The sequence below is a fragment of the Oryctolagus cuniculus genome, chromosome 17 (assembly GCF_051225735.1).
Source record: "Oryctolagus cuniculus isolate XC-2025 breed Fujian yellow rabbit chromosome 17, ASM5122573v1, whole genome shotgun sequence".
Taxonomy (NCBI): domain Eukaryota; kingdom Metazoa; phylum Chordata; class Mammalia; order Lagomorpha; family Leporidae; genus Oryctolagus; species Oryctolagus cuniculus.
In genome coordinates, this window is record NC_142883.1 from 66,059,621 (window position 1) to 66,072,765 (window position 13,145).

Here is a 13,145-nt window from a genome sequence, read left to right on the forward strand (position 1 = left end):
ATTTTGTTTTGCTTAATGTTCTTGTGTGTTTTTTCATATTTAACAATCTGTAATTCAAATGTAAAATTCAATACAAGCCATTTGTAGGGTTTGGAATCTGTTGTTCCTTAAAAACAAGAATGGGGAAATGCAGCAAAATGACCTTTCCACTTTTTAAAAACATTCAAAGAATAGATCATGGGGCTGTGAAAGAGCCACTTAATCAAATCCAGTTTCTCCCTAGACCAATAGTCTTACACTCATTCCAGTCTTAATTGCATATCCCTGAATGAAAAGACTCACCATTCAGTTTTGCTTTCATAGCCATTTAAAAACACTCAGCACCAAAGCTTGCTCCCTGTAACACCAGACAACGCAGGAAGCTCCTTCAGCGTCCATGTCTTCTTTGTAAACAAGGAGCAGGGATGTGTAGAAAGCAGAGCTGAGCCTGCACTGACATTTCCCGGAAACCGCGGGTGCCATTCAAAGGCCCAGATGCTCTCAGGCTTGCAGTGAATCACATGAGCCCTCAGCTTCCGGCCCCGCGAGCTCTGGGGCCGTTCTTTGCAGGGAGGCCCTGGGGGCCCTGGGGGACCCCAAGGTCCTGGAGCTCCTGAAGACGTATTCCACGGACCCATGATCGCGGTGGCCAAGACGGGCCAGCTGGCCGTGGGCGTCTGTAGTGGCCGCAGCGCGGCGCGGAGCCTGCGGCCGGGCCCTACCTCTCGGTGGACCCCGCGCTGCCCGCCGAGGAGCACGACATGGGGGCTGCGAGAGGCGCTGCCGGACGAGGCCTGGCCGCTCTTCGACCGCTACTGCGCCCGGTTCGCCCTGCGCAGCGCCGGCGGCGAGGAGGCCGCGCCCTGTCCACCACGAGGTGGGCTACGTGCCGGACCAGCTGCAGCATGAGCGGCCGCCCTGGCGCGCCGGGCCGAGAGCCCCACGGTGCGGCACGAGTGCGCCGAGGCCCTGGGCGCCATCGCCCAGCCCGCCTGCCTGGCGGCGCTGCGGGCCCACGCGGCGGACCCGGAGCGCGCGGTGAGGGAGAGCTGCGGGGCGGCCCTGGACGTGTTCCAGAGGAGTGCTGGCGGCCTCCCAGTAGGCGGACCGGCTGGAGCGGCTGCAGGCGGGCGTGTCCTAGGCCGGCCCCGCCCCCGGGGTCGGGCCCCGCCTCCAGGGGTTCCAGTCCCGCCCTGGAAGGCTCAGGACACGCCCCTGATGGTTCCAGCCCCGCCCCCAGAGGTTCCAGGCTCCACCCCCGGATGGTGCTGGTTCTGCTGCCTGCTCCCGCGCCTCCCCGGGTGCAGACGCTCTGATCGCCCCACCCAATCAGGGACCTGTGCATCCGCCTGGCGCCCCCGAGGGCCTAGCGCAGGGCTCCACCGCGCAAAGTTCCCAGGCACGAGGCCTGTGGGGGGACCCAGGGGCTGTGCCTGAGCTGCTGAGAAGCTGGGGCTACAGTGGCTCAGGCTTCCCTCAGAATGGGACAGCGGGGATGGGAGGCCTCGAACTCGGTCCTCAGGGTGGGGAAAGGGGAGCGGAGGCGGTCGCTGGCTGGACCTGGTGGGGTCACGAGCACCAGTGAACCTTTTAGCCTAATGTACATAGAAACTTGAAAAAGTTGAAGGTCAATATTATAACTAATTTTTTATTTATTTGAAGCACAGGAAAAAACTTGGTGCACTTTGGAAATTCAGGGGCACACATACACTGCTATAACTTCAGGAACATTATACAGTTAAAAAGAGTAAAATGAGAATAAAAAGGGAGAAAATACTCTCCTGTTTCAGACACTACATTAAATAATTTTACCTGCCCAAACAGACCATTTACAAATATTTGGTCAATAAATTGCTAACATCCATAAAAAGGAAGATTTTTTAATAAAATGCAAGAATTTAAAAGATTGATATCTAAACAAGAAAAGACAAAACCAAATGGAATGAAAGCCTCTCTGTCACATGTAAAATCGGGCTTTCTGTTGGGGTCTTCATACTCTTCTCTCCCTCTACCATATCCTGCTGGAGCTCCAGGCCCCATTCCTCTAGGACCCTGTCCACCCACAGGCCCGGCACCTCCCTGCCCAAAGCGCTCAGTGCGCATGCCGCTTCCCATGACGAAACCACTCATGGTTCTGCGGAACTCCAGGGTTAGCTTCGTCACCTATGCCGCCGCCACCACCACCTGGAGGTAGGAATTTCTGGGACTTTCGCTGTCCATTGCTCCTCCACCTCCCATTCTCACGTCTCTTTCTCTTGGGCCCATTTAGCCCATATGACTGTAACTTTCCTCTCTTGGGTCTCATTTGTTCTTCCATCTCATGTTGATGAATCCTCATCTCTTCCTCCTTTCTATGGCATTCTTTCTCTTGCCTCAAGTGCATTCCTCTATGTTTCTGTATTTGGGGTTGTGAAGTTTTTCCATACATTTTAATTCTTCCCAGTGTCGCATTAGATCTTGGCGCTAAAGTTTGCCTGATGCTCATGATAGCATCTTTCATCCCGATTTTTCATTTGCATCGTTCATATTTTTTCTCACTTTGTTCCCTCTTTGTGGCCCCAAGAACCGTCATGGACCCGCCCACAGACGGATGCACGACGCGGTGCGTTTTAGACCAGGAACCACGGGCGTCAGGGCTGGGGAAGGCAGGGAACCGAGGAGTCAGAGACGGAAACATGGGCTGGAACCGGGACTCCTCCCAGAGCCTTCGGGTTCTGGATCTGCGCGGGCAAAAGCTGTGTCCAGGGACGGGGAGCATGTGCGCTGACCTCGCACGGAGACAGAAAGGACAAAAGGTCCCCTGGCTTAGACCGTCCCCGGCTCAGCATTGCCCAGCATTTAAGGGAGAACCGCAGGTTCCTGTGCAGGGAAGAAGCAGCAGACACTGCCCTTCCAACGCCCCCCTCTCCACCCACCCAGCGCAAGGTCAGAGCTGAGTCAGGGCAGGGGGGCCCCAGTTCTGCTTGAGAGCGCCAATAAATTTATGGCTAAAGGGACCAACGGTGACACCTGCATTCCATGTGAGCACTGGATCAGGGCTCAGCTGCTCCGCTTCGGATCCAGCTCCTGCTAATGCGCCTGGGAGAGCAGCAGAGGATGGTCCGAGGGCTTGGGCCCCTGCACCCACGTGGGAGACCCGGAAGAAGCTCCTGGCTCCTGCCAGCGTTGTGGCTATAAAGGGAATAAACCAACAGATGGAAGGTCTCTCTCTCTTCTCGTCTGCCTTTCAGATAAATCTTTAAAAGAAAAATTCGTGTTGAAAACCCAGGATTCTCTTTTCTGATTGGAATACTTATGAATTTTTATTGCTGGTAACTTTCTTAACGTTTTCCTTTTAATAAAGCTCAAGAGTTTCTACAAATGGAATTTAGTGTGACTGTCCTGCGCTGCCCGGAGCCCCCGCATCACTTCCCGTCATCAGACCCCGCCTCTATTCCCCTCACTGCGCCTATTGCAACGCTTGTAAGGCTTGTTTCTATCAGTATTTAAAATTCTGTATTAATATTTATTAGAAAGGCAGAGTCGGAGGGAGCTTCGATGACCCGGGATGAGACAGTCGCGTGGAGTGGAGCAGACGGGCCCGGGTCGGGAGTGCTGCTCCTTTGCCCGCCTGGGGCCTGGGTCTCCCCAACTTGGCGGGGCTGTCGGTCGCCCCCTGGCGGACGCTTCTATTTTTTCGTTCCGGAGCTCGGAATCTGGAGAACACTGGGCTGGGATCACAGTGCCCGGGAGCAGTTCCAGGAGCCCGGCAATACCCACAGGATCGCTCCAGCCATGCCAGAGACTGAGCTCCACACCTCTTCGCCAGAGACTGGACTCGATCTGGGGCTGCGGACCTCATTTCCTGGCTCCTAGGTTGTCTCGGGACTCCGGCATCGGGTCTTCCAGGATGCGTGCAATTCCGGGTCTCTCCCCCGGGGGAGGCAGCGGCCGGGCTCTGTGTGGGGGTACCAGGGCGGTTAACGGGGGCTCCCACGCCTGTGCGTGGGGGGCCTGCTGGCGGACTCCACACGTTTCCGAGTCTGCTCCCTCGGTTGCGCATGGCTGGGCCGGACCTGGAAGCGCGTGGGCGGCCCCGGGTTCTGCCGCAGCCGCCCCGTCCCGTGCATGGAGTTGGCCTCCACTGTCCCTGAGTCCCGCTCTGTGCGCCCCAGGGGCAGGGCAGGCGGCCGCGATGTGGACACACGAGTGTCGTCGGCCGCCCGCAAGGGGGAAGCGGGGCCTCACCTGGGGCCCCTCCCAAAGTTCGCACGTGGCCCGGCCCGGTGGTGCGGGGGTCCCGGCGGTGGACGGATGCCCTCTGCCCACCTGAGAGAGGGGCTGCGAGACGCGCAAAGCCTTGATGAGGAGACAGAGGGTTATTCCAGTGTCCCGCGGCGCCTCTGCTCTGCTGAGATCCCCGCAGGCGCAGCAGGTGCATGCACCTGGAGCCGAATGCACGCAGGGCAGCTGGCGTGGGGTGTGTGTGTGTGTGCGCGCGTGCTCACAATGAAAATAATAATTATGTGATAATGAAAATCCTGATGCACAGTTACGTTGTAAGCGAGTTATTCCAGTGTCTATGAATACTGTGGGGTGCAGAGGTTCCAGACACCGATCTGTGCTGGGCGCACAGGTAACCTGGTTGGCGTCCTTGTTGGTCTCTGTCACTGCTGCTGAATCTGCTGTGATGGACACGCGGACACCTGTCCTCTCCACGAAGGCGCCCACAGGGATTCTGGCCGCCGGGATTTCCGGATCCCCGGGAGCCTGGGCAGCAGGGGTGCGCGCGGAGCGGCCAGGGAGCGACTGCTGCAGGGAGCCTCACAGTGCCTGCTGCTCCAGGCGGCAGGGGGCGAGGCTGTGTCTGGAGCTTCTGAGACCCCTTCAGCTGCCCGGGGGACCACCGCCCTGCCCACGGCTGCCAGGTAGCACAGGTGGAAAGGAGCCGGCAGGACCCCGACAAGGTCGGGCTTCTGACCCGCGGGAGGTGCGCCCGCACGAACCTGAGATCCACAGTGGCCAGGTGACTTCCATGCTGGGTGCAGGGCGCCCCCTGGCGGCCGCCTCTATAACCCACAGGAGCGACTCGGAGGCAAGACCCTAAGCTGCCAGAAGGGATAGGACAGGGCTGGGGGCGGCTGGGGCTGGGTACCTGTCGGAGGGTTAGAGCTGACATTCATTTGTTGGGTGCAGGATAGGGTTTCGGGTGGGTGATGGAGTCCTGAGGTTCAAAGTAGTAAAAGGAACCTTGAGTGTCCTGACGGTGACCATTCAGGAATTTTCGTCTTTGTTCTCTGTGCTTGTCCCCCTCCCCCTTCCAGGATCACAACTTGAAATGACCCATTTGCCCTCTGCCTGAGCTGGGGCATCTCCTTCTCCAGAATTACAGAGAAGCTCAGAAGTCGCTCAGCTCGGGGCTGAGCTCAGTGTGAATACCCCGTGTCTGTGCATCAAGCATCACCTCTCCCCCAAAAGAATCCACCCTCCACCCGGGCCAGGACCCTCCCCCTCCCCACCCTTGCCTGCCTGCCCTTCCTCCCCTGCATCACCAGTGCCCCCCTCACACGGAGTCAGTCCTGGTCTCCAGTATCCTACACCTTATTTACAACCCCCACCTCACAGAGCAACCCCAAGAGCCCTTAGGCTGACACCTGTTCTTGCTTCCCTCTAGTGAGGGGCAGAGGCACAGGTGAGCCGCTTTGTGTCGTTTGAATGGCCCCAGGGCCCCTGGGGTTCCCTGCACAAATATCCAGACGGTTGATGAGGAACAGAAAGGATCTCCTAACCCATCCATCCCCAGCGCACCCTCCTCTTTGCACTCTCCCTCACAGCGCTCCTCCACTCCACCCAGCTCAGCCCCGCCAGGGGAGTCCCCACCACCTCCGTCCTTGCACGGGGTTATCCTGTGTCAGATGCTGGCCCCGAGAACCTGGGTCCTTATGGAACCCCTGACAGTCACTCGGCCAAAGGACAAATTCTGATTTCCCCTCTGCGCCATCTTTCCCGCTGTGGTTTCATCCTCCAGAGCCACAGAAGACAGAGCCTGCAGGTAATGCTCGCCGCCCTCCCCCATCCCTCCTCACATTCCATCAATGTCAAGACGTTCAACAGTCACGACTTTGTGTCCTACACTGCATTTCACTGTCGCCGGCTTGGCCTGAGCACCGCCAAACGCTTCCCGGTTCCTGGTTGTCTTTTTTATAGTATTCGTTTTATGATTGGTTGGTGCCCTTGCTTGTTGTCCAATCAGAGTCGGTCTCCCAGGAGTCCCCGCCCCACTACTAGGGCTATAAAAGGGGCTCCTCTCTCTCCGCCATTTTCTCCGCGAAGCCCGCCTTTCTGCTCTTCTGTCCGGGGTTGTGCGGTTACCTGACGGGCGTCCAGGGCTCCAGCCCTGATCCCCGGACAAGGCGGCGAGCGGCAGCGGGGGACACTGGCAGGAAGGGCGGGCCCGCGGGTCGTGCGCCAGGTGAGGGCGCAAGTTCGGCCCGGGCCCGAGAACTTTCCTGCGTCTGCGCGGCGCCTTCCTCGCCGGCTCCTCAGGCCTAGCGAGTTCTGGTGTCCGCGGCCAGAGCGGCGCCGTTGGGGCCCTGAGGCCGTCCTGGAGCGGGCAGCTGGGAAGGGAGAGCGAGGACCCCGGGCCTGCGTGGTCGTGACGGCGTCCGCGTGGCTCCTCTCAGAACAGCCCCGGCCGGCAGGGCTCTTGTGGAGACGCCGCTTGGCGGCCTCGGCCTCTGAGAAGGGAGGTGGAGCAGCCGCGCGGCCCCTCGTGGCCCCGGGGTCCGGGCGGTCCCCCCGGGGCGTGTGCACTGAGGGTCCTAGTGTGGTCAGGTGGACCCCAGAGGAAGCACCTATATGGCGGTGGGGGGTGTCCCCTGCTGGGTCTCGTTCTTCTGTTGGGGTCACAATGCCCGTCCCGTGCTGGGAATCCTGCCATCCAGGGCTCGCCTTGGGGTGTGTCTGGTGTTATTCCCAGGCTTTAGGGTTGTGCTTCCTACTAGTTTTCACTTCAGGATAAGAAATCCGAGCTGCCCTCCCCTCTCTCTGGAGGTCAAATTCTAAGACCCCCGAGCGATCCCTGAAAACACAGATCATATTGACCCCTATGTATTCTATGTGTTTTTAAATATACATCCCGCATGGAAAATTCCTAAGTTACCCCCAGTACAGGTCCAGTATTTCAGCAGGAGGTTACAATGCTGGTTCAGATGTCCGTGTCCCATGTTGGAATACCCGAGCATGAGACCTGACTCTGGCTTCTGACTCTGCCCACTAATGCATATCTTGGGAAACAGCAGTAGTTGAGTGGCTGCCACCCACGTGGAATTTTTGGCACCACACATGTTGGTAGTGAACTAGCAGATAGGAATGTGGCCCTGTTTCTCAAATAAAATTAAATAGGCACATTAGAGATTTAAAAAGCAATTTCCTCATAAATATTGGTGCCTGTTACTATAATTAGTCAAGTTATAGAGGAAGAAAATAGATTAGTTTTAGTTGGAGTTACACTAATTTCTTGGTTCCTAAAACCAATGGATTATTTCTATCCTTTATAAATTAAGCAAGTCATATTATATTTCTGAGCATGAGTTAGTGGTTTTTGCATACTTTAGTGAATAAGGAAACTTAAGTTTCTGTTTTTACATTCATAACCTAATGTTGTCTTTAAACTCTGTTTAAAATGTATGTGCCCTGGGGCTGGCGCGCTGGTGCAGTAGGTTAATCCTCCGCCTGCAGAACCGGCATCCCATATGGGCGCTGGTTCTAGTCCTGGCTGCTCCTCTTCCAATCCAGCTCTCTGCTGTGGCATGGGAAAGCAGTAGAGGATGGCCCAAGTCTTTGGGCCCCTGCACCCATATGGCAGACCAGGAAGAAGCACCTGGCTCCTGGCTTTGGATCGGTGAAGCTCTGGCCATTGCAGCCATTTGGGGAATGAACCATGGACGGAAGACCTTTCTCTCTGTTCCTCTCACTGTCTGTAACTCTACCTCTCAAATAAAATCTTTAAAAAAAAGTATGTGTCCTAAAATGATTTGAGGATTGGGTGATAGTAGGGAAGAAGGTGATGAAGAATGAGTTATTTCTTGATGTGAATCAAAGAGGGATATTATTGATATGATATATAAATTTTCCTTGTGGTGTTGTGATTAGGAGGTAGACGGAGTTCAGTGTTAATTCACCGGTTAGTCTCTGTTAGGATGGTAGTAAGTTTGGACCATGAGAATGATGACTATGTGAAGAGCCACCTGATTAAATTAATGATTGGCCCTGAGGCTGAGTGAGTTAGGTTTGCTAAGGGTTCATCATGCTGCTGCTAGAGGTGAAATTGTTTTGTAGTCCTTGGCCAGAGTGAAGTTTGCCTGTGATAGAGTTTGCAAGACAAAATAATATTGATGTTATTAGGCCATGGGCCAGTGTTAGAGCTGTAGATCTTGTAAATTTTCATGATGTTTGAATAAGAACTCTCACAATTATCAATGTTAATGTGGCTCACTAATGAAAAAGTGATTAGTGATTCCAGATGTGTTTGACAGAGTGAGATGGAGCTTGTTATGATTTTCCTCATAGGGATCCTCAAAAGTGAATAGGCTCTGTAGTCTGTTTAAGGGATCTAAGATTGTAGTGGCTCATATTATGCCATAGCCTCCTAGAATATTGCCTTGGCAATAGAGGCCTCTACATGGGCTTCTGGTAATCATAGTTGAAGATCATATAGGGACATTTTTGCTTCTTTTTATCAATGTTAATTGGATGGCTAGGGCTAATGCTTAATAAATAGGCAAATACTTTCAATAACTACTATCAAAGATGCATCTTGAGGGAGGAAATGGCTAATGATGCTTTTATTTTAGGGCAGAGGCCAGTAATTACTGCTTCTGCTTGAGGAGTGAAAGCTAGTGCTAATAAGTAATTGAGTTGTGTGTGAGCATGTACAACGTAACTGTCTTAGTCAATTTTTTGAATCACAGAATATGAGATTGATTCTAGAGACCTGTTTTGTCTTTTAGTGCTATGGATTGTTATTTAAGAATGAGTTGTAGCAATCACTGTTTTTTACTGTTTTTTTTTCTTTTTTTTATTTAATAAATGTGAATTTACAAAGTGCAACTTTTGTATTGTTGTGGCTTCCCCCCAACCTCCCTCACTCCCCCGGCCCTCCTCCCTTCTCCCACTCCCTCTCCCATCCCCCCCCTTTATCGAGTTTCATTTTCAATTACCTTAATATACAGAAGATCAACTTCGTATATACTAAGCAAGGATTTCAATAGGCTGCACTCACACAACCGCACAAGGTATAGGGTATTGTTCGACTAGTAGTGTTGTTTTTAAGTTTCATAGTAAAACACATTAAGGACAGAGATCCTACATGGGGAGCATGTACCCAGTGACTCTCATTGTTGACTTAACAAATGGCACTCTTATTTATGACATCAGCGATCACCCGAGACTCTTGCTATGAGCTGTCTAGGCTATGGAAGCCCCTTGAGTTCACCAACTCTGAACTTGTTTAGTAAGGCCATATCACAGTGGAGGTTCCTTCCTCCCTTCAGAGAAAGGCGCCTCTCTCCTTGATGGCCTGTTCCTTCTGCTGGGGTCTTGTTCACCAGGATCTTTCATTTAGATTGTTTTTTGCCATCGTGTAATGGCTTTCTATGCCTGTGAGACTCTCATGGACTTTTTAGCCAGATCCAAATGTCCCAAGGGTTGATTCTGAGGCAGGAGTGCTGTTTTGGGTGTTTGCCATTCTATGAGTCTGCTGTGTGTCGTGCTTCCCCCGCAGGGTCATTCTCTCCCTTTTAATTCTATCCTTCATTATTTGTTTACACTGGTCTTATTTGTGATATCTCTTCCACACTTACCCTATCTTTTTGATCGGTTGTGTACTTATACTTATCACTTAACCAAGTGTGCTGGCATTGGTACCTGCCTCCTTGATAAGATTGAGTTGAAATCCCCTGGCACATCTCTCGTTTCACCATTGGAGGCAAGTCCGAGTGAGCATGTGCCGACCTATACATCTTCCCACTCCCATGTTTAACAGAGATCACTTTTCTGTTAATTTTAAACGCCCAAGAATGATTGTGCATTGATTACAGAGCTCAACCAGTGGTCTTATGTAGAACAAACAGAGCAACAACAACAAAAATACTAAAAGGAATAAAATAGTAAGTTGTTCCTCAACAGTCTAGACAAGGGCTGATCATGTCATTGTCTCTCATAGTGTCCATTTCACTTCAATGGGTATCATTTTAGAGGCTCATTTAGTTGCCATCGATCAGAGAGAACATATGATATTTGTCCATTTTGGACTGGCTTATTTCACTCAGCATGATGTTTTCCAGATTCCTCCTTTTTGTTGTAAATGCCCGGATTTCATTGTTTTTTACTGCTGTATAGTGTTCCATAGAGTACATATCCCATAGTTTCTTTATCCAGTCATCCATTGATGGACATTTAGGTTGATTCCATGTTTTAGCTATTGTGAATTGAGCTGCAGCAAATATTGAGGGGCAAATGGCTCTTTTTTTCTCCCCTTTAATTCCATTTGGGTAAATTCCAAGGAGTGGGATGGCTGGGTCCTGTGGTAGTGCTATATTCAGGTTTCTGAGGAATCTCCAGACTGACTTCCATAGTGGCTTGACCAGTTTGCATTCCCACCAACAGTGGGTTAGTGTCCCTTTTTCCCCACATCCTCGCCAGCATCTGTTGTTGGTAGATTTCTGTATGTGAGCCATTCTAACCGGGGTGAGGTGAAACCTCATTATGGTTTTGATCTGCATTTCCTTGATGGCTAGGGATCCTGAGCATTTTTTCATGTGCCTGTTGGCCATTTGGATTTCCTCTTTTGAAAAATGTCTTTTAAGGTCCTTGGCCCATTTTTTATTGGGTTCTTTGTTTTGATTCTGTGGTGTTTTTTGATCATTTTATAGATTCTAGTTGTTAATCCTTTATCTGTTGTGTAGTTTGTGAATAACATCTCCCATTCTGTTGGTTGCCTCTTCACTTTCCTGACTGTTTCCTTTGCTGTAAAGAAACTCTTTGATTTGAGGTAATCCCATTTGTTTAATTTATCTTTGATTACCCATGCCTCTGGGGTCGTCTCCAGGCATTCTTCGCCTGTTCCAATATCTTGAAGGGTTTCCCCTATGCTCTCAATTAGTTTCATGGTGTCGTGGTGCATCTCTAGTTCTTTGATCCATGTTGAGTGGATTTTTGTATAAGGTGTAAGGTAGAGGTCTTGCTTCATACTTCGACATGTGGACATCCAGTTTTCCCAGCACCGTTTGTTGAAGAGGCTGTCCTTGTTCCAGGGGTTGGTTTTAGGTCCTTTGTCGAATATGAGTTGGTTATAGATGTTTGGATTGGTCTCCGGTGTTTCTATTCTGTTCCAACCAATCACTGTTGAAGGTAGATGAATTGATTGTTAGCTGGGCAGATGGGAGATGGGAATAAAATGTTAGGGGATAAGATGATAATTACAGTGTGTAATCCTGTTATTGTGGGAATAACAAAAAAGGTGAATACTCTTTTATTCATTTTGTTTATTATGGAATTTAATCTTTGGTGATTCAATATATTTTGATGTGGGTTTGTGGGTTGTGTATTTAGAATTTTAGTTGGATAAATAAATACTGTTAATTTGATTGAGATCATATTAATTCATTATATTGGTGTGTCTGTGGCATTTCATTACAGAAATATTTTGCATTCAATATTAAATTGATGTTACCTAGATTCATAAAGATGTAACACAGATATTTGTCAGTTTTCAAAGTGTTTTAGTGGCCCTGGTTTGAAGACATGGAGATATGGACTCACACATGTCAGAGTATTGTCATAGTATAGACCAAGTGGAGTAGATGTGAAGGTTGCTTCATGCAAGCATCTTGGGATGGAATTTGTTTTTAGATCAAATGGTGTTTCAGCTTATGGGTGTAAGCCATCTTCAGATGAAAGTAATATATGGATTGGTATTTCTATTTTTTATGACAACTCTGTTATCTACTGTATGCAATAATAATTCTCCTGGTTTCAAATCTTGTATGCATTATATAAAGAGCCCATGGTTAAGCCCTCATATCTGTATATTCAGAGCTTCAGTATTGTTGGTGTCTTGTATCTTTTATGGTTAAGAGGGGTTGTTAATTTCATCTATCCTATGTATATAATTTGTAAATATGAATGGGCAATTAATATTTGAATAATAAAATATAAATAATAAAAGACAAATCTGTTTCTTGGGCATCTGTAGCTCTTCTTATGGGTTAATTTGGTTGTTAACACAGGTGGAATAATGTAAGGAATTCAAGAGCTAGTTAAGAATAAAATTATTAGTGTGTAGTTATGAGAGTGTAGTTGTTTTTTTCTATAATGGATGATGTAGCATCTTGGAATGGTAGTTGAAATGGATATGCCATAGGATATAAAAGATTTAAATCTATAAATAAGCCATGACAATGTTACGTAATATTTTTATTTATATTTTAACAAGGAAGGGTTATAAGGTGCTCCAGTTGTTCCTTTGTGTTTTTTTATATTGTTTTTAAAATATTTTATTTATTTGAGGGCAGAGTTATAGATAGAGGGAGAGACAGAGAATAAATGTCTTCCATCTACTGGTTCACTCTCCAAATGGCCAAGTTGGAGTTGCACTAGTGCAAAGCAAGGTGCCAGGAGCCTCTTCCAGGTGTTCAGTGCAGGTGAAAGATTCCAAGACCTGGGCCATCTTTCACTGCCTTCCCAGGCCATAGCTTAGAGCTGGATCAGAAGTGGAACAGCTGGGACTCGAACTGGTGCCCATATGAGATGCTGGAAGTACAGGCAGTGACTTTGCCCACTTGCCACAGTGCCAGTCCTTTCTTTTTTTAAAGATTTATTTTATTTACTTGAAAGGCATAGTTACAGAGAGAAGTAGAGACTGAGAGAATGAGAGGTCTTCCATCCTTTGGTTCACTCATCAAATGGCCACAATGACTGGAGCTGAGCTGATCCAAATTCCAGAGCCAGGAGCTTCTTCTGGGTCTCCCATGTGGGTACAGGGGCCTAAGGACTTGAGTCATCCTCTTCTGCCTTCCCAGATGCATTAAAGGGAGTTGGATTGGAAGTGGAGAAATTGGGACTCAAACCAGTGCCCATATGGTATGCCAGTTCTTCAGGCTGGGGCTTTAAGCTGCTGTGTGACA

At 49.9% G+C, this 13,145-nt stretch overlaps 1 protein-coding gene across 1 annotated transcript in view; it reads left to right on the forward strand.

The window, feature by feature from the left end:
• Positions 1-13,145, forward strand: part of LOC103346317 (deoxyhypusine hydroxylase) — a 57,168-nt gene that overhangs the window by 2,870 nt on the left and 41,153 nt on the right. The window contains 7 exon segments of the mRNA XM_089317027.1: positions 442-614; positions 617-649; positions 652-745; positions 747-845; positions 847-887; positions 890-1,067; positions 1,069-6,430. Coding sequence (XP_089173153.1) covers positions 442-614; positions 617-649; positions 652-745; positions 747-845; positions 847-887; positions 890-1,067; positions 1,069-1,120 — 670 coding nt within the window. The 3' untranslated portion in view covers positions 1,121-6,430.